The 21,613-nt window shown below is 47.3% G+C and overlaps 4 protein-coding genes across 7 annotated transcripts; 2 read left to right on the forward strand and 2 right to left on the reverse strand.

Moving 5' to 3' along the window:
* The first annotated feature begins 2,135 nt into the window (after positions 1–2,135).
* LOC100841764 (protein STRUBBELIG-RECEPTOR FAMILY 7) lies at positions 2,136–7,074 on the forward strand. 2 transcript variants are annotated; one of them, XM_010230222.3, is made up of 16 exons: positions 2,136–2,367; positions 3,107–3,239; positions 3,331–3,402; positions 3,504–3,572; positions 3,660–3,731; positions 3,830–3,898; positions 3,995–4,066; positions 4,194–4,259; positions 4,348–4,413; positions 4,502–4,842; positions 4,954–5,210; positions 5,651–5,922; positions 5,993–6,128; positions 6,228–6,358; positions 6,521–6,677; positions 6,768–7,074. In XM_010230222.3, exons 1-16 carry the CDS (start codon positions 2,280–2,282, stop codon positions 6,885–6,887), a joined length of 2,121 nt encoding a protein of 706 aa, XP_010228524.1. In that variant the 5' UTR covers positions 2,136–2,279; the 3' UTR covers positions 6,888–7,074. The 2 variants fall into 2 exon arrangements, with proteins under 2 accessions (XP_010228524.1, XP_003557758.1); XM_003557710.4 differs by having other exon boundaries at positions 2,139–2,367; positions 4,924–5,210.
* Positions 7,050–9,299, reverse strand: LOC100828259 (glucan endo-1,3-beta-glucosidase 5). Its single transcript, XM_003561521.4, has one exon. The coding sequence runs from the start codon at positions 8,774–8,776 to the stop codon at positions 7,313–7,315; it is 1,464 nt and encodes a 487-aa protein (XP_003561569.1). The 5' UTR covers positions 8,777–9,299; the 3' UTR covers positions 7,050–7,312.
* Positions 9,300–10,187: 888 nt separating this feature from the next.
* On the reverse strand, positions 10,188–19,791 carry LOC100842063 (pre-mRNA-processing factor 17). 2 transcript variants are annotated; one of them, XM_003561522.3, is made up of 3 exons: positions 19,093–19,791; positions 12,969–14,086; positions 10,188–10,538 (listed from the first exon to the last, which is right to left on the reverse strand). In XM_003561522.3, exons 1-3 carry the CDS (start codon positions 19,675–19,677, stop codon positions 10,532–10,534), a joined length of 1,710 nt encoding a protein of 569 aa, XP_003561570.3. In that variant the 5' UTR covers positions 19,678–19,791; the 3' UTR covers positions 10,188–10,531. The 2 variants fall into 2 exon arrangements, with proteins under 2 accessions (XP_003561570.3, XP_014752360.1); XM_014896874.2 differs by lacking the exons at positions 10,188–10,538; positions 12,969–14,086 and adding an exon at positions 16,116–16,528 and having other exon boundaries at positions 17,975–19,789.
* On the forward strand, positions 14,176–15,498 carry LOC106865699 (protein STRUBBELIG-RECEPTOR FAMILY 6). Of its 2 annotated transcripts, none has more exons than XM_024457706.1 (3): positions 14,176–14,349; positions 14,436–14,722; positions 15,266–15,498. In XM_024457706.1, the coding sequence occupies exons 1-3, from the start codon at positions 14,244–14,246 to the stop codon at positions 15,314–15,316; spliced, it is 444 nt and encodes a 147-aa protein (XP_024313474.1). In that variant the 5' UTR covers positions 14,176–14,243; the 3' UTR covers positions 15,317–15,498. The 2 variants fall into 2 exon arrangements, with proteins under 2 accessions (XP_024313474.1, XP_024313475.1); XM_024457707.1 differs by having other exon boundaries at positions 14,466–14,722.
* Positions 19,792–21,613: the final 1,822 nt, after the last annotated feature.

Genomic DNA, 21,613 nt, shown 5'->3' on the forward strand with positions numbered 1-21,613 from the left:
GGCCGTTTCATTTATGGGACCAAGGGAGAAGTAAGAGGTTTTTAGCCAAGGAAAAAATGAAAGAGTAAAATGCTCTGGAGGTCCTAATTCTTTCGTAAAGGTCTCAAGTTAGTCCTAATTCTTTGTAACTGCCCGTTTAAGTTCCAATTGTTTCATAAGTGGTTTAGCGCAGGTCCTATGATGGTTCAGGTGCGTGCCTCCTGTCGACGTGGCTATTTAGGCCCACATGTCAGGTGCCAAGGTGGATTTTTTTTTCAAAACCCCCTTGCCTCCTGACATGTGGGCCCAAATAACCACGTCGGCCGGAGGCACATGCCCGAACCATTATAGGACCTGCACTGAACCACTTATGAAACAATTGGGACTAAAACGAAAAACGTTACTGGAAATTTATGCCTCAAATTTTAGATACCATAGCGCCCAGCTCTCGGGGGCAAAGCCTCTGGGTATAGCACATGTGCCTTAGGCGCTACACAACCGCGTGTGGGGTCTGGGCTGGTCACGCTGGCAGGTGATAGCGCCTCGCGGAGAGGCGATGAGCAATGGAGGATAGCGCCACACTGTCGGGCGCTAAGCAAAAGGATTAACTGTGTGAAATAATTTTGGGCTGAGTTCATTCTGTGAAATGGTTTTGGCTCGATGTCTGTTCTGTCCGAATCGACGCGATGTCGCGATGTGTGTAAGCCGTTGATTGCCAACATGGACAGAACTTTCTTTTTTTCTTCCAGAAGAACCTTTTCTAGATAGCAATCATTTTGTAAATTTTTCTTTAGATGCTTCAGTCCAATCAAGTCCAATCAAAGCCAAATAAAGGCCACATATACAGGGATCTAGAAGGAGCGGTGCGTAGGACCTCCTCTCTCCATATAGCCACTAAGCCACGTACCATCATCGCCGGGAGCCTAGCTACGAGAGAATGGGGACATCAACGAAAGAGAGTCGCCTCCGGTGAGGCCTGGCCGTCCAAACTCGATCGGGAGAGAAAAAAGGACTGACGGTACAAAAAGGACTGCGGTGTACCGTAGTGCCCCTGAATTCCCGACGCCCATACCCATTCCATGCGCACCGCCAGCACCGTATCCGGACCGAATCGCCTAAAGCGCGCCTATACGGAGATATATATTGGCCGCTACTGCAGCCTGCAGGTGTCCGGTGACGCGGCTGCGCGCCACGATCGGTGCACAAGTGGCGATTGTGCTGTGCAGTCCGTGTCATCTCAAAACGCCCCCATGTGTACGATAATCATCATCATCATCATGAGCATGGACCTACAAAACTTAAACCCCTCTTTTCGAACAGAATTTAGATTCAAAATTTTGATGCAACGGAAATATTTCTTCCAACTCACGATGAGAACACTAAGGCCATGTTTTATTTGTTTAATATATCTTGTTAACTTTGTACCGACACATTTTTCTTCGGTACTTTGCGGTGGTGGTAACAGGTGGGATGCAGCGAATTTTGTTTCGGGTGCTAGGAACATAAGTTTTTTTTTAGGAAAATAGCCATGTATTTCATTAAACGGCAAGATTACAACGGATATGCACCAATCAAAATATTATGACAGATGTCTTGAAGATTTGCCCAACGGACCCCATAAAAAGAAAAATTGCAAGTTGGTCCCTAAAGACCCATATACCAAGGACATCCTAGATCGGGCAGAGCACCACTGCTTTTTGAGTTTCGACATGATGAATCGGAGCTCAGCATGCGACGAGACCAAAGGGTTTGTGGCACGTCGCCCGGGGGTTATCGTAACTTTGAAATGCTTAACACAAAAGAATGTGCTCCACAACAAACAACAGATATAAACATGTCAAAATTTGAAAATATTGCACATATGAATGTTCAAATCTTCTGCGCTTGTATATTTTCAAGGAGAAAAGAATATTTTTTTGTAACCCAGACAAAAATACTAGAGTTCCAAAAGTAAGTACTAAACTTGTTTATTCACACATGACATAACTTTTTGCAATGAAATGTAAAAGCACGGAAATTACTCAAACATTAATGTGTGTAATATTTTAAAAACTTATTCGAGTTTCTACAATGCGAAGACGTATTCTCGTATGTTCTTTTTTTGTCAAGGCCTCTCCCCCTTTCCTAGTTTCTGAGGTAGTACTGCCCACACGGGGGAGGGAAGGAAAGAAATTTTTCTGCCACATATAGGGGGAGGGCAGAGAGAACTGAACAAAGAGAGGGGTATTTTTCTTTCCATCATCTTCTTTCTTGGAGTTCTCCAAAAGAAGCCGAGTGCGGGTGCTGCAGGAGCTACTGGCATGGCGACGGACGCCATTACCGGATTGGCAGCGCTGCTCTTGGCCACCGCCTTCGTGATGGTCACTGCCGACACTAACTCAGATGATGGTTAGCGATCTTTTATTTCCGATTATTCATTCCATCTTCCTTCAAATGAATCATACCTTTGATCTCAGCAAATCAATAGACTCTGCATTTCTCCCTCCCCCTTCGAGCTTAGCTTTCTCTATTTCTGCTTCAAACAAATGTAAAAGCCATATTATGTATATGAATGTTACAGGTTTGCCTGGTACTATCACTCAATTAGGCAAACAATAAACTGGGTTTTTTTTTTCTGCTGCTGCTTGCTTTCAAGCATCTCTATTTTACTGTTGTCGAAATTTTGAAGAATTTTTGTTCATGATAACGCAAATTGAAAAGCTCGAGACTCTAATTGATTGAGAGTGTGGGCTTGGATATGACAAAATACGATTAGTTTTGGAGGGGCTTCTACTCGCTCAAAATAATTCTGTTGTGTTGTTTGTCCTGTAAATATAACCAGGAACAAAATATGTGCCCATGGTTTTTTATTCATTTTTCGTTCCTTAATTCATTGGAATGAAGATATTGTGGTTAATTAAGCGACCTTTCCCCCATGGATTGCTAAAATGTTAGGTTCTTGGTGTCGGAAGTTGTCTCCCTAGCTTCTGACCTCAAAGTGTAATTTCTCGGCTTGATTGCATTGGCAACTTATTTGCTGGCATATTCAGAGCATCAGGAAGCTGCTATCCATGGTCGTTTGATTAACTGGAATTATTCATCTTACATTGCTATCATCCTGTCTCAATTGATGTCTCTGCCTACTCAGTGACTGCCCTCAACACATTGTACACAACCTTGCATTCGCCATGGCAGCTGACAAGCTGGGTCTCGCAGAACGGCGACCCCTGTGGCCAGTCCTGGCTTGGGATCACATGCTCTAATTCAAGGGTGATAGCAATGTAAGTCGACAGCTCTGAAGCGGACACGCTTCTGACATGAACCTTTTTGTTGTTCTGGCATGCCTTTTATGCTTGTTCCAAATTGTCGCAGAAAACTACCCGGTATGGGCCTCGGGGGAACTTTGGGATACAACATGAATATCCTAACTGCATTAACTGAGCTGTTAGTAAAAATCTCTTGACGCTTTAACATGGTGTATATCAGTATTATTATTCACCTTTTTACGGCCGCCATTTCTAACTCTTTTCTTTTTGATGCTTCAGTGACATGAGCAACAATAATCTTGGAGGAAATGATATTCCTTATAACCTTCCCCCAAATCTTGAGAGACTGTAAGTTAAATTTGTGATCTAACTGCCAGCCCAGGATTGCTCCTCCTGTCTTATTCCTCTTGGTCTGACAGAGAATTTGTTTTGCAGAAATCTTGAGAAGAACAACTTTACTGGGACATTACCTTACTCCATTTCACATATGGCGACACTCAAATATTTGTAAGTCTCCTGTTATTCATATCCGCTCTGTTTTTTTTATTGCGGGGCGATATCAGCTCCCTTGATGACAACAAAATTATGTCGTCTCTCTGATGTAGAAAACTTGGCCATAATCAAGTCTCAAACGTCAATGTTGAGTTCAACCAACTCACCAACTTAACAACATTGTGAGTGTTATTTTATGTATATCTGAACTACCATCTTACTGGTGAGCTACTATAAGTTCCATATATCCATTTTGAAAGTTGAGCTAATCATTGTAGGGATCTCTCATACAACACGTTCTCTGGCACTCTTCCAGAAAGCTTCAGCTCCTTGACAACTTTGACTACTCTGTGAGGACATTCTTTCCCATTTTTCGCTATGGATATTTGTATAAAAATAATAATATTATTTCTAGATAACGCCTACTGAAGAATAAAAAGGTTCTCAAAATTAAACAAAAGCATGCCCTCTTGTCAGCTATTTGCAGAACAACCGATTTACCGGTACGTTAGGTGTCCTCTCTGATCTCCCTCTGACTGACCTGTAAGTTGGCACACTAGCCACCTCTAAATAAGATCCATGTCTATCATCCTTCCATTATTGATGATCCAATTGTTACTACTGCCTGCAGCAATGTTGCAAATAACCAATTCAGTGGGTGGATTCCTGAGAAGCTAAAGAGCATAGGCAATCTTCAGTAAGTATTTATACATACTGCCCTTGACAATCTGCTACGTTTGAACAACTGTAGGACAGATACCAGTAATTCAGGCTCTCTATTGTAGGACAAGTGGGAACTCCTTCAGCAATAGCCCTGCAACACCACAAGCCACCCCTCCGCAGCGACCATCCCCGACCAGAAATCCTACTGACAGTAACAACAGTCACTCTACAGACAGTAAGAATAATCCATCAAGTGGAAGCAATGGCGGTAACGTTGGTGTCAGCGATGGTGGCAAAAGGAAGGTAGGAGGCGGTGGGGTCGCAGGAATTGTAATATCTCTGGTGGTTCTTGGCGCAATGCTTGCCTTCTTTGTTATCAAGTGGAAATCCATGCGGCGTCAACATGAAGAAGATCTTGAGAAGAATGTGCCTCTGACCCATCTTGCTTCAGGAAAATTTAAGCGTAAGTTACTACCCGAATTGTTCGGTAACATTATTCTGGTGTTGTTAGTTTTGTATTCTCTGAACTTCTCAGGGGTCTCAGAGCTGAGGCCCATGAACACTGTATCACCAGCTGGAAAGGAAGGGTTGCAGAGGACTGTCTCGATGAACTTGAAACCGCCATCGAAAATTGGCTTCCACAAGTCTTCCGACAAAAATGATCACCTGAACAAGTCCGTTGAGACGAAGAAAACAAACCTGTCTTCCATCAGAGCAACTGCATACACAGTGGCAGACCTGCAGATGGCTACTGAGAGCTTCAGTACCAACAACATGATCGGTGAAGGCACTTTCGGCAGGGTTTATAGAGGACAGTTGTCCAATCAGAAGGTATGTAACTTTGTGCTTAAAGCAATAACACAACTTCTGTAACTTCATTATTGTAAACGTTTAATATTTGATTGAATCTACCAAATTGAATGACATTGTTCTTTAATTTCAAACAGAAAATTTAATTTCTGTACAGTATCCAAATGTGTAGTCAATCCCTAATGTAGCATAAATTTTTTTTGCGAGTAATAGCATAGTAACTTAACATGCTCCACATGTTTTGCTGAACTGAACTTAGGTTCAGATGGACAAAATGTTTTCCTGACCCTCCTAGGTTCAGCCGGATGAAAGGATCCTACCATACACATATATTTTTGACTCGGGAATGAACTTACTCTCATTAAAAAAATTGAATAACATGTTTTCAATGTGATAAAACCTAAACTCATCAAATTTGGACGAAACTTGCTCCGGTTGCTAACTGTAACACTGCTTTCCAGGTTCTGGCTGTGAAGAAAATCAATTCCTCTACCCTCCCAACCAATCCGTCCGATTTCTTCATCGAGCTGGTTGCAAACATCTCGAAGTTAAATCACCCAAACCTCTCTGAACTAAAAGGCTACTGCGCAGAGCATGGACAGTGCTTGCTGGCATATGATTTTTACAGAAACGGTTCTCTCCACGACTTCCTTCACCTGTCGGATGGATACAACGAACCATTGTCTTGGAATAGCCGAGTCAAGATTGCGCTAGGATCCGCGAGGGCATTAGAGTAAGTTTGGAAGAATCATGACGTGCTCGTATTGTCCTAGAACTGAATTTAGATATGTTGCCTTTTTCAGATACCTGCACGAGACTTGCGTGCCATCTGTCATCCACAAGAATTTCAAGTCAGCTAACATACTACTGGATACCGAGCTGAACCCTCATGTTTCAGATTGTGGGTTTGCAGACCTCATCCCCAACCAGGAGCTCCAGGTATTTTGGAAGTTTTATTCGAAACGAAAACAATCTTGTACCATCTGACTTTGTTCTTCTTCTCTCCTGATCGAAGTTCTTATATAACGTCAAATTCAGGAATCTGATGAGAATTCGGGATACAGAGCTCCGGAGGTGGCCATGTCGGGCCAGTACTCCGAAAAGAGTGACGTGTACAGTTTTGGAGTGGTGATGCTAGAGCTCCTGACTGGCCGCAAAGCGTTCGACAGGTCAGTAAACACACAGTACAGAGTGTCGTTCTACGGGTTTACTATGAAAAATAGCTCAAAATTTACGGTGTTCAGGAAACGACAACTGCTTCAGTACTCAGTACTGCAGATATAGAACTAACAGCTGTGCTTTTTCTCCTCTGAAACCATTTCTGCATGCAGTTCCCGGCCATGGTCGCAGCAGTGGTTAGCCCGATGGGCCGCGCCGCAACTCCACGACATCGAAGCGCTGGAGCAGATGGTTGACCCGGCGCTGGAGGGGCTCTACCTTGCGAAATCCCTCTCTCGGTTCGCCGACGCCATCGCGCTCTGCCTTCAGGTACGTACGTAGATGGTGTTTCGTTCACCATCTCTGCTCTGCTCTGCATTGGTGCTGATCCAGTTCACTTAATTCGAACTGCAAACACAGGCTGAGCCGGAGTTCAGGCCGCCCATGTCGGAGGTCGTGCAGTCGCTGCTCCGTCTCGTGCAGAGATCAGGCGTCAGGGCGGTGGAGCTCGCCGATTCTCGCCGGCGTCACGAGTCCTGAAGCAGTAAAGCAGAGTATGCATATGATTCCAGCAATGTTTCTTTGATAGCATGTTAATAATCAACTTTACAATAGTGAAGCATAATCGTGTACTACTTACTCCGAAGAAGGCTCGGAACAGAGATTGATTGATGCGAGGAACATATATACCGAACAAATATATCGATGGAATGGATCTCATTGTCAACATCCTTAAGTCAGTATCATTTGTATACATCAGAAACAATCACCACCGGCCGGCAATTCCTCCAACAAATACATATTCAACGCAATGATCCTTCTCGGCCGGGTTGACAGGTAAACTAAAAATCTACCGTCATGCCCTTCCCCTCAGTCGGCAGTTGGTCCCGTCTATACAGAAAAAGAAAACGAAAGAATAGACTGATCCTCTCTGTCTATCAGCAGTCTGTGCCAGTGTCCCCATGTCACACGGCCACAAGAGCGAGCAACGCGAGCACGAGCACGGCGCTCCACGCGACAGCGGTCCTGGCAGCGGCAGAGGCATGATTGAGGTCGTGGCGGCCGGTGTCGATCATGATCTTGAACCGGCAGGTCCCACGGGACGGGTCGGTGGTGGTGATGACGGAGAGGTTGTTGAAAGCGCAGGAGCCCTTCTGCTGGCCGGCGGACTGGAAGAACTCGTTGAAGGCGTAGGAGACGTTCCCCTTGGCGTCGAGGCCGCCGCACGAGGACCCGGGGCTGAGGCTGGTGCAGTCGGCGTACTGGCTCGCGTAGCTCACGGCGCTGACCACCGCCGGGTCGGCGGCGCTGGCGTCCGGCCTGAGCACGCACCACTGCTTGGACAGGTACCGGACGCCCCTGGCCGGCACGATCCCTTTCCCGTTGGCGAGCCGGAGCGCGTACTTGGGTGAGCCGTCGTAGTTGAAGATGCCCCAGTGGCGCTCGAAGTTGCCCGGGTCCACGCTCTTGGCGTCCTCGTCCAGCAGCGCGAAGACGTACACGTCCGGCATGGTTGGGCGTCTCGGGGTGCCCTTCCCTGCCACGATCCTGTCGAAGAGCCCCTGGTTGAACCGCTGCGCGCTGGCCACGTTGGCGTTGGCGTCGCCGTCCGTGGGCCAGCCGATCTCGCCCACCACCACCGTGATGTTCCCCAGCCCGTGCTTCTCCAGCGCCGCGATGAGCGTGTCGTAGTTGGCGTCGAAGACGTTGGTGTAGAGCACGTTGCCGTCCTGCACGCTGGCCTGCGACGGCGGAGCCCCGGGCGCCGGGAAGTAGGCGTAGTCTCGCGGGAAGTTGGCGTCGGCGTCGAGGGAGAGGAACGGGTAGATGTTGATGGCGAGGACGCCGCCGTTGTCGAGGAGGAAGCGGACGAGGCTCGTCATGAGTCCCGTGATGTCGGGCCTGAAGTCGCCGGAGGAAGGGCGGCCGTCGAGGGACTCGTAGACGTCGGCGTTGAGCGGCACGGTGACGCGCACCTGGCGGGACAGCCCGGCTTTCACCAGCGCGGCCTGGACGTTGCGCACGGCGGGGAGCGTGGCGGCCTCGAACTGCCCCTTGTACGACTTGAGGAACGGCTCGTTGCCCACGGCCACGTACCGGATGTCCACGCCGTGCTTGGACACGTAGGCCGACACGTTCTGGAGCACCCAACGCTCGGCCGCGTTCACGTCGCCCGCCACGGAAGCCAGCAGCTCGTTGGGGAGGCCCAGCATGACCTGGATGCCCGAGTGGCCCAGCGCCTCCAGCGCGCTCGGGTCCGCCTCGAACAGCTTCACCTTGTCGAACCCGTTGTCCTTGAGGAGACGCACGGTCACGTCGCCCGGGATCGGACGGTGCGCCCGGGTGCCCCAGTTGGCCGCCAGCGCCTCCGCGCTCACCGTTGCAGCGCACAACAACACCAGCGCCCGGAACACCGCCCCCCCGGCCATGATATCAACCAACCAGATGTGTGTTGCTAGCCTAGGCTATGGTCTTTCTTCTCTGAGCTTGTTTATATGTTGTTGTTGTTGAGGGAGACATATATAAGACAGGACGGAAACCCAACATAAAAGGTGCGTCCTGCAAAGAAGAAAGGTTGCATGGGCAGAAAGTTTGGATTTGCCTAGCTTGGGTTGTCCAGGGAATGGAAGGAAAGCATATACAAATTGTGGGAGGAGAGTATTGCTCTTCTTAGCATCAGCTGACAGTGGCTGAGAGGGAAGGAAAGGAAGATGCCAAATTACAGTGGACAAGTGTAGGAACCCAAAGGTGGCTTGTGATACGTGTGCGTACGTCTGAAAGGATTCATTTTTGTTTTTGACCTTGGAAGGAAACTTGGAAAAGGCTGGCGTGCCATGTCGGCATGGACACGTACGCCGTGCAAATCCTCTGTTTTGTCTTGCGTTTCGATCCATCGTCCATCCATCTGTACGATTTGTTCGGTTCAAGTTTCAGCGTTCCCCATAGCCGACTATTGACGATCGAGTGACAACACGTGACAAGGTGTCGACCTGACGTACTGTACGGATTCCATCGTTTTTGCTCTTTACAATATCTTATCTGGATGTTGATAGGTGGCGATCACAAAGCGTTTCATACTCATGGCTATTGAGAACCGCATGCCAAATATTCATTTTAAAATATCTAATCTCGCAGAAAATTATACTCCCTCAGTCACGTATCATATCGAGTGATTCAAATTTGTCTAGCTAGCTGCGGCTGACCTCAGACAACCAAAATCGGTGGCCTGACTGAGGCTTTTGCTGCCTGGTCGGATGGCAACCAAACAAATTTAATTTACACCTATGACAGCCATCAGGACAAGCGACCATGCAGCCAGGACGCAATCCAAACATGCCCTTAATATGGGACCGAGGGAGTACTTATAATGTCCTTTCTCTAAAAAGATATATTCATTTTGGACTTGTTTGTTTAAGGAAGCAATTCTAGTTCTCACAGAAATGTACTTCGGAAGTTCCTTTTCAATGCGATGTTTGGATCGTTGCCAAAACATGCTTGACAATTTTTTGGTCATGACAAAAACTTGGTTTTTGTTTCGATGGGGGCATGCCAAATCTTTTTAGCAACTCTAGTTCATTTTTTTGTCGGAGTTGGCCAACTCGTGGATAAGCAAAAGCATGATCAATTATTTTGCTAGCCAAAATTTGGTAGGACAAATGTGGGCTCAATCAAAACGAGTACCCAAACACATTTACTAGGCCAAACACTTTAGACTACTAGCGCAGTCCCTGAGGCGGTATGAACAAGCTAGGCATAGCGCCCACAGGATCAAGAAAAGTACAGAACAGTTACCGTTGGAATTCATATGGAGCACTTCAAACAGAAATCTGGGTAAATTCCAGTTTCCAAGCAGAGTGAATATACAAGGCTGTTTCTCAGTTACTACAAAAGTTGGCATCTACCAAATAAACACATACGGAAACTGAAGCTGAAACCGAGGTATTAGCAGTCAAGGTACAGTACAAAATCGAATGGTGCATTATGTATAGTACACGGTGCATTACAACAAACTAGATGGTAGCTGAAATATGAGATTGCATTCAGTGTTTCACTCATGACACTGAAGTTTTCTGGACAGGCATGTGCGCTCACAGTATCTGCTGAAGCTGAATCCTTGTGAATTCAATTGTACTGGATTCCTTCCCAGCATCTCAAAGGAACCTTTCGGTTTAAACCACCAGAACTTAATCCCTGCAGATCGTACAGATGGATTTGTTAGCACCACAAAACAAAATAATGATAACAATTGAAAAGAAAAAGCACACAAGCTGAAGGTTGCTAAGCCTGACAATCAACAATTGAAATACAGCTTCTTCACACCATCATTCAGGTGATTCATTAATTTATTTCTACACAATTTTAGACACAGGTTATTTAACACAATTTTGATGGAACAAAAAAGCCGGCCACAATATATGAGCAATGTCCAGCAAAATAAACAAATATACAGGCTGCCCAGAGAACTAATTGTCAGCAAACTGAAATAACACCTATTATATAAATCTAACAAACAAACAACACGCCAAACCCCCTTGCCACCAGCCCCTCGCCGGCGGTCTCTCCGCTTCCGGCGACCACCCCCCTCACCCGCGCTACCTCTAGCGCCCCGGCTTTCCCCTCCCCTGCCTCCGCCATGCAGCGCTGGCTCGGTGGTTCGGAGAGCCCGCTGTCCACGGAGGGGGTCTCCCATCTCCTTCGCCACGGCGGCCAGGATGCTTCTTCGAGGGAAGGGGCCGATGGAGGCCTCTTCGTCGTCGTCCTCCTCCGGTGGCTCGGCCCTCTGGGGGTTGCTGCCTCTTCCCCCGGGCGGCTTCATGGCGGACGCGCGGCGCGCCCCGGTATCCCGCCTGCGTCTCTGGTCGTTCCACCCCCGGCTTCTCCGCCTGCTCCTGAGCCTGGCTGGGAGCCGGCGCGGCGCTGTCGCCGCCATCCGCGCCGTGCGGGCTGTGAAGCCCCGAAACTGAATTTATGCAATTTAGCCCCAAATGCTAACTCGCGCATAAATCAAGCCCCAGTGCTTCTCTGCGATGAACACTTCAAAACATACAAGCAATGTGTTCACCGTAGGTTGGGACAACAATGATATCATTAGATCACTCCTAGATTTGGCGGTGTTGGACTCCGCTTAAATGTCGGATCTGGGTGTGGCTCGCGGCTGCTAATCGGTGTTGGACGGCGGATCGCTTGGAGCGCCGACACCTCCCTTTCAACGCGCTCTGTCCGCTCTGCGATCAGGCCCCGGAGACTCTGCAGCATCTCCTCTTGGATTGCCCTTTCTCCAAATCGGTCCTTCATGAGGTCTTCTCTAAAGCAGGCACGCTCCGTTGCTTACCCCGCCCTTCGGAGAACCTTCCGGAGTGGCTTTCCAAGGGCGCTCTTAGGCTTCGTGGCAAGGTCAAGGCGGTTCGGTCGCTCATCAACCTCTCTCTCTCTCTGGCGCATTTGGCGGCTCCAGAACGATTGTGTCTTTGAAGGCGCTCGACCGGTGGCTGCGCGTCTTGCCGAGGATATCCTTGGGGAGGCTGACCTTTGGAGGGCCGCGGGCGCTCGAGCCCTAGAGCGTCTCCCCCTCCACTCGCGTCCCCCTGACTAGCTTTGTTCTCTTTGCTTGTTGTACGGTAGCTGTAGGCTTTTTCCTTTGCTTTGAGGCCTTAGGTCTCATCTTGCGCTTTCTTCTTAATGAATGGAAATGGCACACCGCTCGGTGTGTTCGAGAAAAAACAAACAAACACAAATAAACAAGTATATGCTCAATTTCCACTTAACCCATTCTTGCACCCAACCAACCAGCATAAGCTGAATTTTTAATTTGCCCCATTCTTTCTGGATATAAGAATCCATACCATGTTCATTTTTTAGCAGAGTTTGGAACATAGAATTAATTCATTTGATAAATTCACTATCCAATTGCCAGAATACTACTACAAAACAATGATAGCTAAATTTTGAGAAGGAATAACATTAATAGCACCAAGCCATGGATCATCATCATCAAAGAGCAGTGTACAAGTACAACAAAGCACCATTATTATCTCGCCATCAGAAGCAACAATCACTGCCAGCAGCATGTCAACAAGAGAAGAGCAACAAGAAATGATAGATAACCTAGCCTCTATGCAACAGCTCACAGCAAACAAAATGCAAATAGAACTTTATAAGAAAGAAGTAGATGCCTAGCTCATAACAAATAGGAATGAACTAAAACTGCACTTTCATCATGCACAAAAAATTCATTACACAAAGTTTGGGGCATAAAGTTTTGCAAGCACATCATAGTCAAGTTTTTCTGATGTAATAATATCTAATTGCAAAATAAGCTACTCTACAGTTACAAAAAATACTACCAATAAAATGAAGCACACCAGGTAAGATAGTACTAATAATAAAGACATAATAAATTAAAGCTCATACAAATCATGGGCATGACATTAGTAAGCACACTAGAGGTGGGTTACTTATCTTCTCTAAATCTAGTGTGAGCCGGCGACTTTTGATAAATACTTAGCTAATACTTCCTTCTTTCCATGGGCATATGAATTCAAAAGGTTTGTGATCATCGACTAAGAAATAGTTATTTCTCGGTCGGCTAAGAAATACCAAAACCGTATCTTTTCAACTTACCAGTATTTAATTACGCCGTCCCATCCACATGTTGCAACCTTGCTAGTCTCCAGTGGATGCCACTCGCATCCAATGCAGGCTCCATTGTGGCACTTCAATGTCTTAAATCTCCTGCAGCTTTTCCAGTCCCAGAACCAGCAACTACCCTCGCCGTCTCCTGACATCACAAATCTCCCATCAGGCGAGAAGCTGACTTGACAAGCATAACCTGCCACAATATGGCCCGCAAACCTCTTCTTCTTATTAAGCTGAAACCTCTCCTTGGTGCTGTATATCAATATCTGATTGTCCAAACTCTGCGCTGCCAGCCAGTTAGAGTTTGGGTGTACTGCAATAGATGGCATGGAGTGCATGTGCGGCTCACTGATATACTTAATCACCACAGGGATGCCAAACTCCCACACACGAAGAGACTTGTCATCACTAGATGTAACAAACCTCCTATTATTATCTACAAAAGTGATAGTGTTCACCGCCCCCAAGTGCTGATCATACTCCTGTGTGATCTGTCCTGACTTCATATCCCATTGCACAATCTTCTTGTCACTCATCCCAGCAAGGAGAATATGCTGCTTATCTTCATCCGGATTGAGCTTCACAACATAAGGGACCTTCCCAGTGGAGAAGGTTGAGATAACCTGCCCAGTCTCTGTATCCCAATACTGTATATTCCTGTCATACCCAGCACTCAGGAACTTACTCCCATCACTAGAGAACGATATATCCCTCACTGCCTTGGAGTGTCCCATGTACGTTCGCATACATGTCTTTGACTCGAGCACGTCCCAGATCTTAATCTTACAATCCATACTTGCAGAAAGCAACAGATGGCCATACTTGGGGAAAAATCTGATCGCTGAGACCCCCTTTGTGTGCCCAACCCACTCGTGGACACACCTCTTGGGAATATAGCAGCGTTCATTGGTCGCCTTGGCATCCTTGGGTGGCGTGATCCACGAGCGTCCCTGGTAGTCCTTCTCCTCCTTCCCATGGAAAGTGCTCTTGGCCACCACCTCTGTTTTCTCCTTCCCTTCGCCGCGTGCCTCCTTCTCAGCCTTCTTTGCAGCATGTGCCTCGGCATACTGCCTCTGCTCGTCCGTGAGCTCAACAGGCGGTCCCTCCCGTCTGCCAGCCCAGGGACTCTGCTTGTTATGAACGATCCACTCATCAATTGGAAGCAATGGCGGCAATGTCGGTGCCAGCGATGGTAGCAAAAGGAAGGTAGGAGGCGGTGGGGTCGCAGGAATTGTAATATCTCTGGTGGTTCTTGGCGCAATGCTTGCCTTCTTTGTTATCAAGTGGAAATCCATGCGGCGTCAACATGGAGAAGATCTTGAGAAGAATGTGCCTCTGACCCATCTTGCTTCGGGAAAATTTAAGCGTAAGTTACTACTGTTCGTGAATTGTTCGGTAACATTATTTTGGTGTTGTTAGTTTTGTATTCTCTGAACTTCTCAGGGGTCTCAGAGCTGAGGCCCATGAACACTGTATCACCAGCTGGAAAGGAAGGGTTGCAGAGGACTGTCTCGATGAACTTGAAACCGCCATCGAAAATTGGCTTCCACAAGTCCTCTGACGAAAATGATCACCTCAACAAGTCCGCTGAGACGAACAAAACAAACATGTCTTCCATCAGAGCAACTGCATACACAGTGGCAGACCTGCAGATGGCTACTGAGAGCTTCAGTACCAACAACCTGATCGGTGAAGGCACTTTCGGCAGGGTTTATAGAGGACAGTTGTCCAATCAGAAGGTATGTAACTTTGTGCTTAAGGCAATAACACAACTTCTGTAACTTCATTATTGTAAACGTTTAATATTTGATTGAATCTACCAAATTGAATGACATTGTTCTTTAATTTCAAACAGAAAATTTAATTTCTGTACAGTATCCAAATGTGTCGTCAATCCCTAATGTAGCATAATTTTTTTTGCGAGTAATAGCATAATAACTTAACATGCTCCACATGTTTTGCTGAACTGAACTTAGGTTCAGATGAACAAATGTTTTCCTGACCCTCCTAGGTTCAGCCGGATGAAAGGATCCTACCATACACATATATTTTTGACTAGGGCATGAACTTACTCATTAATAAATTGAGTAACATGTTTTCAATGTGATAAAACCAAAACTCATCAAATTTGCACGAAACTTGCTCCGGTTGCTAACTGTAACATTGCTTTTCCCGTTCCTACTAAAATACGTCTACGTACATGTAATATTTCCGCACTTCGGGCCTGTTCGGTTAGAGGTTTGGACAAAATGTCTGAAAAAAGTTGATGCCTGGTCTGGCAGGTACTGACGCTAGATGCGGCTGAGCTCAGGCGACCAAAATCGGTGGCGTGACTCAGGCTTTTGCTGCCTGGCCGGACGCCAACCAAAGAAATTAATTTACACCTCCGGCATGCAGCCAGGATGCAATCCAAACAATGCCCTTAATATGGGACCGAGGGAGTACTTCTAATGTCCTTTCTCTAAAAGATATATTCATTTTGGACTTGTTCGTTGAAGGAAGCAATTCTAATTGTCACAAAAATGTACTTCCGAAGTTCCTTTTCAATGTGATGTTGTCTTGACTATTTTTTGGCCATGACCAAAATTTGGTCTTTGTTTCGATGGGTGCCAACGTTTTAGCAACTCCAGTTCATTTTTTTGACCAAAGTTGCCCAACTTGTGGGTAAGCAAAAGCATGACGAATTATTTGGCTGGCCTTTGGTAGGACTGCTTTTTCAGGGTAAGAAGGGGGTAGAGAAAATGCCTCGACTCGAGGTCTAAGTACCAAGAGCTGCAACACTGAAGTATGAGCCCCGTGGACTAGCGATTGCTTCTCCACGAGGCTCATACCAGACGCTACGGCACTGAAGTATGTAACCGATGCCATACTTCCAGTAAAAGCTCAAACGACCTTTAACAAAAAAGTACCTGTACCCAAAACCGACACAGGTGGGTAGGTAGAGAATACCTAGGGACACGAGACAACTCTCAAGGAACTGGCAAAATAGCCCCGTAACTTCGGGGGCTCAATCAAAACGAGTACCCAAACACATTTACTAGGCCAAACACTTTAGACTACTAGCGCGGTCCCTGAGGCGGTATGAACAAGCTACACATCAAATTACAGCGCCACAGGATCAAGAAAAGTACAGACAGAACAGTTACCGTTCGAATTCATATGGTGCACTTCAAACAGAAATCTGGCTAAATTCCAGTTTCCAAGCAGAGTGAATATACAAGGCTGTTTCTCAGTTACTACAAAAGTTGGCATCTACCAAATAAACACATACGGAAACTGAAGCTGAAACCGAGGTATTAGCAGTCAAGGTACAGTACAAAATTGAATGGTGCATTATGTATAGTACACGGTGCATTACAACAAACTAGATGGTAGCTGAAATATGAGATTGCATTCAGTGTTTCACTCATGACACTGAAGTTTTCTGGACAGGCATGTGCGCTCACAGTATCTGCTGAAGCTGAATCCTTGTGATTTCAATTGTACTGAATTCCTTCCCAGCATCTCAAAGGAACCTTTCGGTTTAAACCACCAGAACTTAATCCCTGCAGAGCGTACAGATGGATTTGTTAGCACCACAAAACAAAATAATGATAACAATTGAAAAGAAAAGGCACACAAGCTGAAGGTTGCTAAGCCTGACAATCAACAACTGAAACACATATAAACAAGGGTATGAAGGTTGCTAAGTTTGGCAATCAACAACTGAAATACAGCTTCTTCAAACCATCATTCAGGTGATTCATTAATTTATTTCTACACAATTTCAGACACAGGTTTAACACAATTTTGATGGAACAAAAAAACCGGCCACAATATATGAGCAATTTCCAGCAGAAAACACAAAATAAACAAATATACAGGCTGCCCTGAGAACTAATTGTCAGCAAACTGAAGTAACCCCTATTATATAAATCTAACAAATAAACAAACACAAAATAAACTAGTATATGCTCAATTTCCACTTAACCCATTCTTGCACCCAACCAACCAGCATAAGCTGAATTTTTAATTTGCCCCATTCTTTCTGGATATAAGAATCCATACCATGTTCATTTTTTAGCAGAGTTTGGAACATAGAATTAATTCTTTTAATAAAATTCACTATCCAATTGCCAGAATACTACTACAAAACAATGATAGCTAAATTTTGAGGAGGAATAACATTAATAGCACCAAGCCATGGTTCATCATCATCAAAGAGCAGTGTACAAGTACAACAAAGCATCATTATTATCTCGCCATCAGAAGCAACAATCACTGCCAGCAGCATGTCAACAAGAAAAGCAACAAGAAATGATAGATAACCTAGCCTCTATGCAACAGCTCAGAGCAAACAAAATGCAAATAGAACTTTATAAGAAAGAAGTAGATGCCTAGCTCATAACACATAGGAATGAACTAAAACTGCACTTTCATCATGCACAAAAAATTCATTACATAAAGTTCTGCAAGCACATCATAGTCAAGTTTTTGTGATGTAATAATATCGTTGTTGTAATTGCAAAATAAGCTACTCTACAGCTACAAGAAATACTACCAATAAAATGAAGCACAATAAAGACATAATAAATTGCAGCTCATACAAATCATGGGCACGACATTTGTAAGCACACTAGAGGTGAGTTACTTATCTTCTCTAAATCTAGTGTGAGCCTGCGACTTTAGCTAATGCTCCCTTCTTTCCATGGGCATATGAATTTTGTCTCAAGTCAAACTTTTTAAAGTTTGATCATGCTTAATGATAAAAATATCAACATCTACAATACCAAATAAATACATTACGTTCAATGCAGATCAATTGGTATTCTAGATGCAGTTATTTTTTCTACGAACTTGGTCAAACTTCAAAAGGTTTGACTTGGGACAAAACGATGTGCCCTATAATATGGAAAGGAAGGGGTAGAAAGACTACCTATCCGATTCAAATAAATAGTCAAAAGTGCAGAATAAAATAGAACACATGTTCATAGGTTATCTTTTCAACTTACCAGTATTTAATTACGCCGTCCCATCCACATGTTGCAACCTTGCTAGTCTCCAGTGGATGCCACTCGCATCCAATGCAGGCTCCATTGTGGCACTTCAATGTCTTAAATCTCCTGCAGCTTTTCCAGTCCCAGAACCAGCAACTACCCTCGCCGTCTCCTGACATCACAAATCTCCCATCAGGCGAGAAGCTGACTTGACAAGCATAACCTGCCACAATATGGCCCGCAAACCTCTTCTTCTTATTAAGCTGAAACCTCTCCTTGGTGCTGTATATCAATATCTGATTGTCCAAACTCTGCGCTGCCAGCCAGTTAGAGTTTGGGTGTACTGCAATAGATGGCATGGAGTGCATGTGCGGCTCACTGATATACTTAATCACCACAGGGATGCCAAACTCCCACACACGAAGAGACTTGTCATCACTAGATGTAACAAACCTCCTATTATTATCTACAAAAGTGATAGTGTTCACCGCCCCCAAGTGCTGATCATACTCCTGTGTGATCTGTCCTGACTTCATATCCCATTGCACAATCTTCTTGTCACTCATCCCAGCAAGGAGAATATGCTGCTTATCTTCATCCGGATTGAGCTTCACAACATAAGGGACCTTCCCAGTGGAGAAGGTTGAGATAACCTGCCCAGTCTCTGTATCCCAATACTGTATATTCCTGTCATACCCAGCACTCAGGAACTTACTCCCATCACTAGAGAACGATATATCCCTCACTGCCTTGGAGTGTCCCATGTACGTTCGCATACATGTCTTTGACTCGAGCACGTCCCAGATCTTAATCTTACAATCCATACTTGCAGAAAGCAACAGATGGCCATACTTGGGGAAAAATCTGATCGCTGAGACCCCCTTTGTGTGCCCAACCCACTCGTGGACACACCTCTTGGGAATATAGCAGCGTTCATTGGTCGCCTTGGCATCCTTGGGTGGCGTGATCCACGAGCGTCCCTGGTAGTCCTTCTCCTCCTTCCCATGGAAAGTGCTCTTGGCCACCACCTCTGTTTTCTCCTTCCCTTCGCCGCGTGCCTCCTTCTCAGCCTTCTTTGCAGCATGTGCCTCGGCATACTGCCTCTGCTCGTCCGTGAGCTCAACAGGCGGTCCCTCCCGTCTGCCAGCCCAGGGACTCTGCTTGTTATGAACGATCCACTCATCAGATGCTGGGTTCTTGGCCTCTGGAGGAACAGGCTCTTGGTTCTCCTCCCTGGATTGGATGCGGCGGCGCTTGTGCTCGGAGGGGGGCAGGTTGTAAACAGTGTCGGGATCAGGAGCCTGGGGCTGCGTGTCGCCAATGATATGGAGGCCTGAGGGGTCGGAAGCGTAGCCGAAGCGATGGAAGGTGTTATACTGCTCGTCGAAGAGGAAGGGGAGGACCGATGCGTCCTCGACGTGGCCAAGCTTGTGGTTGCGGTGGCCAGAGGCAGATGAGATGGGAGCGTGGGGGTGTTGGGGGCCGAGAACCGGCGCCCAGAGCTGGTCGGCGGTGGGGTTGAAGGAGACAAGATGGAGTGAGGGGTCGAGCGGGCGGGAGGTGGAGGCGGCGGCGGAGAGCGCGAGCGCCGTCTCATCGACGGCTGGGGCGGCGGACTTGGAGGGGAGGCGGAGGGGGGATGAGTCCGGGGAGGAGAGGGACTCATCCTCCGGCGAGGATGTGTCGCCCGGCGCGTAGGAAGATTGAAGGAGATCCATGGCGGGCGGTCGATCTAGGGTTAGGGTTCCGTCGGGCGGGGTTTGGGAGATTGGTCTCCTAGTTTGCGAGGCCGCGACTCGCGAGGAGAAGACGGGACACGGCCGCACGCCCGCACGGGAGGAGTCGGGCCGGGCCGTAATCACTAATCAGGCTATTGGAGCGAGACAGGCTCGAATTGGGTTAGAACAAGGACCTTTTTGTGCGGGCAAGGATGCACATGGCAACAAATCTTCTTCCAAAAAAAGAATCATACGGATGATGTTCACAAAATCTCTTTTACTTTGGACGTAGACATTGGGGTTTGGTACAAGGCATTGGCATTGGCATTGTATAAGTCTTGAATACCAAGACACCGGGTATTTGGCTGCTTTTGACATTGATCCGTGACACTCTAACTAAATGTTGAGCGACCAGTTGCTAGTCAATTTTTCATAGGGCCTAAGAGCAACTCTAGCAGTTACCGAACCCGAGCGATCCGAACTCAGTTTTCAGTTTTGTGCCGAAAAATGGGCAATACCAGATGCCGAATCGAACCCGTTTACCGAAAACCTAATTTGCGTCACCGAATCACCTCGTTCCGCGCAGTATATGTAGGGTTCGGAGGGGGCTTTTTGGTTTGCTCTCCGAACTCTCCTCCGCTGCAATCCACCCCCTCTGCCACCGCCGCCGTCACCAACTCCATTTTTGGTGAGCTTCGTAGGCAAAATGCGGCCCCCGATCTCCTCCGCCGTTCGTCGCGCGCGTCTGGCCGTCGGTCCCCACGGCCGTGGAAACCCTAGCGGTGGTCGGGTCACCATCGCGGTGAAGGAGGAAGAAGTCCGGCGCCGCCGGGGAGAGGCACGCATTTGGGTGAGGTGGCCCCGATGCAGCGCTCGCCGAGGAGTGGTTGGGGACCGCCGCTTCCGCTATTCCTCCACCGGGGAGGGGAGCTCGAGCGGCATCCGCCCCAAGCCGGCGAGTGACTGGCCTACGGCTGGCTCCGCCTCCTCTTCTTCCTTCTCTGATTCGTCGGTGGAGATAGTCGGGGAGGTGCCGGCGGTTGCGGTTGGGGAGGTGGATGCAGAGGGGGAGGAGGTGGAGGGGGATGCGGTGGGGGATGAGGCGGAGGCAGAGGAAGCTGCGGAGGCGGGGTTCGACCCCGAGGACATCACGTGGATATAGGAGGCGTCGAAGCACTCCATCGCCAATGACGATGCGCGACGCCTCGCCTTTGAGGAGAGGATCCTCGTGGAGGCCTACAACCTCTTCAACACGGCTCCCCCGCCTCCGGTGCCGGCTATGTCGACAAATGACGAACTCCGATGATCTGCGATGTGAATCGCGAAGAACCAGCCCCCCATTTATATGAACCAGCCCCCTGCTCATTCTCTACACTCTACCTTCCATGACGCAGCCCGCAGCCTCCTGTTCTTTGCACCTCCTCTCTTCTGGGTGCCGCCGACCGCCCGCGGCCTTCTCTCCAATGCCTTCATGGCGCAGACCGCTCGTTTCTGCTTTTCTCCTCGCCTCCTCTATGCGTTTGATGGCGCAGCGCAAACTGCTTGCCTCGTCCTCTCCCCTGACGCGGCAAGCACTCTACTTCCTCTTCTTCTTTTCCCCATGGCGAGAATGTGGCGGTGGCAATCTAGTGGCACCAGTCGACAATGCAACATTAGTGTCTTCTTAAGGCTCCCCGCATCGGCAATGACTCCCGATCTGTCGACGGTGGCTCTCCATCCTGATCATCTCAGCGGACACAATGGGCTTCCAGTTAAATTTCTGAGAATGCCTTTAATAGGCCTGACGTTTGTCCATCGTTGTGTGCAAGGATTTGAAGGTTCGCTCAAAGATGGAAGCAAAGACAGTGCAAAGGAAGAACAACATTTCTACTGGTTGACCGGAAGTTCCAGACCAGGAGAGAATGTATCGTCGACCTACGCGGGGGCGCCAGTAAGA

Source organism: Brachypodium distachyon, chromosome 1 (assembly GCF_000005505.3).
Source record: "Brachypodium distachyon strain Bd21 chromosome 1, Brachypodium_distachyon_v3.0, whole genome shotgun sequence".
NCBI lineage: Eukaryota > Viridiplantae > Streptophyta > Magnoliopsida > Poales > Poaceae > Brachypodium > Brachypodium distachyon.

Coding starts and splice junctions, on each gene's coding strand:
- LOC100841764 (XM_003557710.4), top strand. CDS start 2,280: ATGGCGACGGACGCCATTACCGGATTGGCAGCGCTGCTCTTGGCCACC. Junction 4,414..4,501: donor AAGAGCATAGGCAATCTTCA/GTAAGTATTTAT, acceptor TCTCTATTGTAG/GACAAGTGGGAACTCCTTCA. Junction 4,843..4,923: donor TGCTTCAGGAAAATTTAAGC/GTAAGTTACTAC, acceptor CAGGGGTCTCAG/AGCTGAGGCCCATGAACACT.
- LOC100828259 (XM_003561521.4), bottom strand. CDS start 8,776: ATGGCCGGGGGGGCGGTGTTCCGGGCGCTGGTGTTGTTGTGCGCTGCA.
- LOC106865699 (XM_024457706.1), top strand. CDS start 14,244: ATGCTTGCCTTCTTTGTTATCAAGTGGAAATCCATGCGGCGTCAACAT. Junction 14,350..14,435: donor TGCTTCGGGAAAATTTAAGC/GTAAGTTACTAC, acceptor CAGGGGTCTCAG/AGCTGAGGCCCATGAACACT. Junction 14,723..15,265: donor GACAGTTGTCCAATCAGAAG/GTATGTAACTTT, acceptor CTGGTCTGGCAG/GTACTGACGCTAGATGCGGC.
- LOC100842063 (XM_003561522.3), bottom strand. CDS start 19,677: ATGGATCTCCTTCAATCTTCCTACGCGCCGGGCGACACATCCTCGCCG. Junction 14,087..19,092: donor CCTGGGCTGGCAGACGGGAG/GGACCGCCTGTT, acceptor GGCAGACGGGAG/GGACCGCCTGTTGAGCTCAC.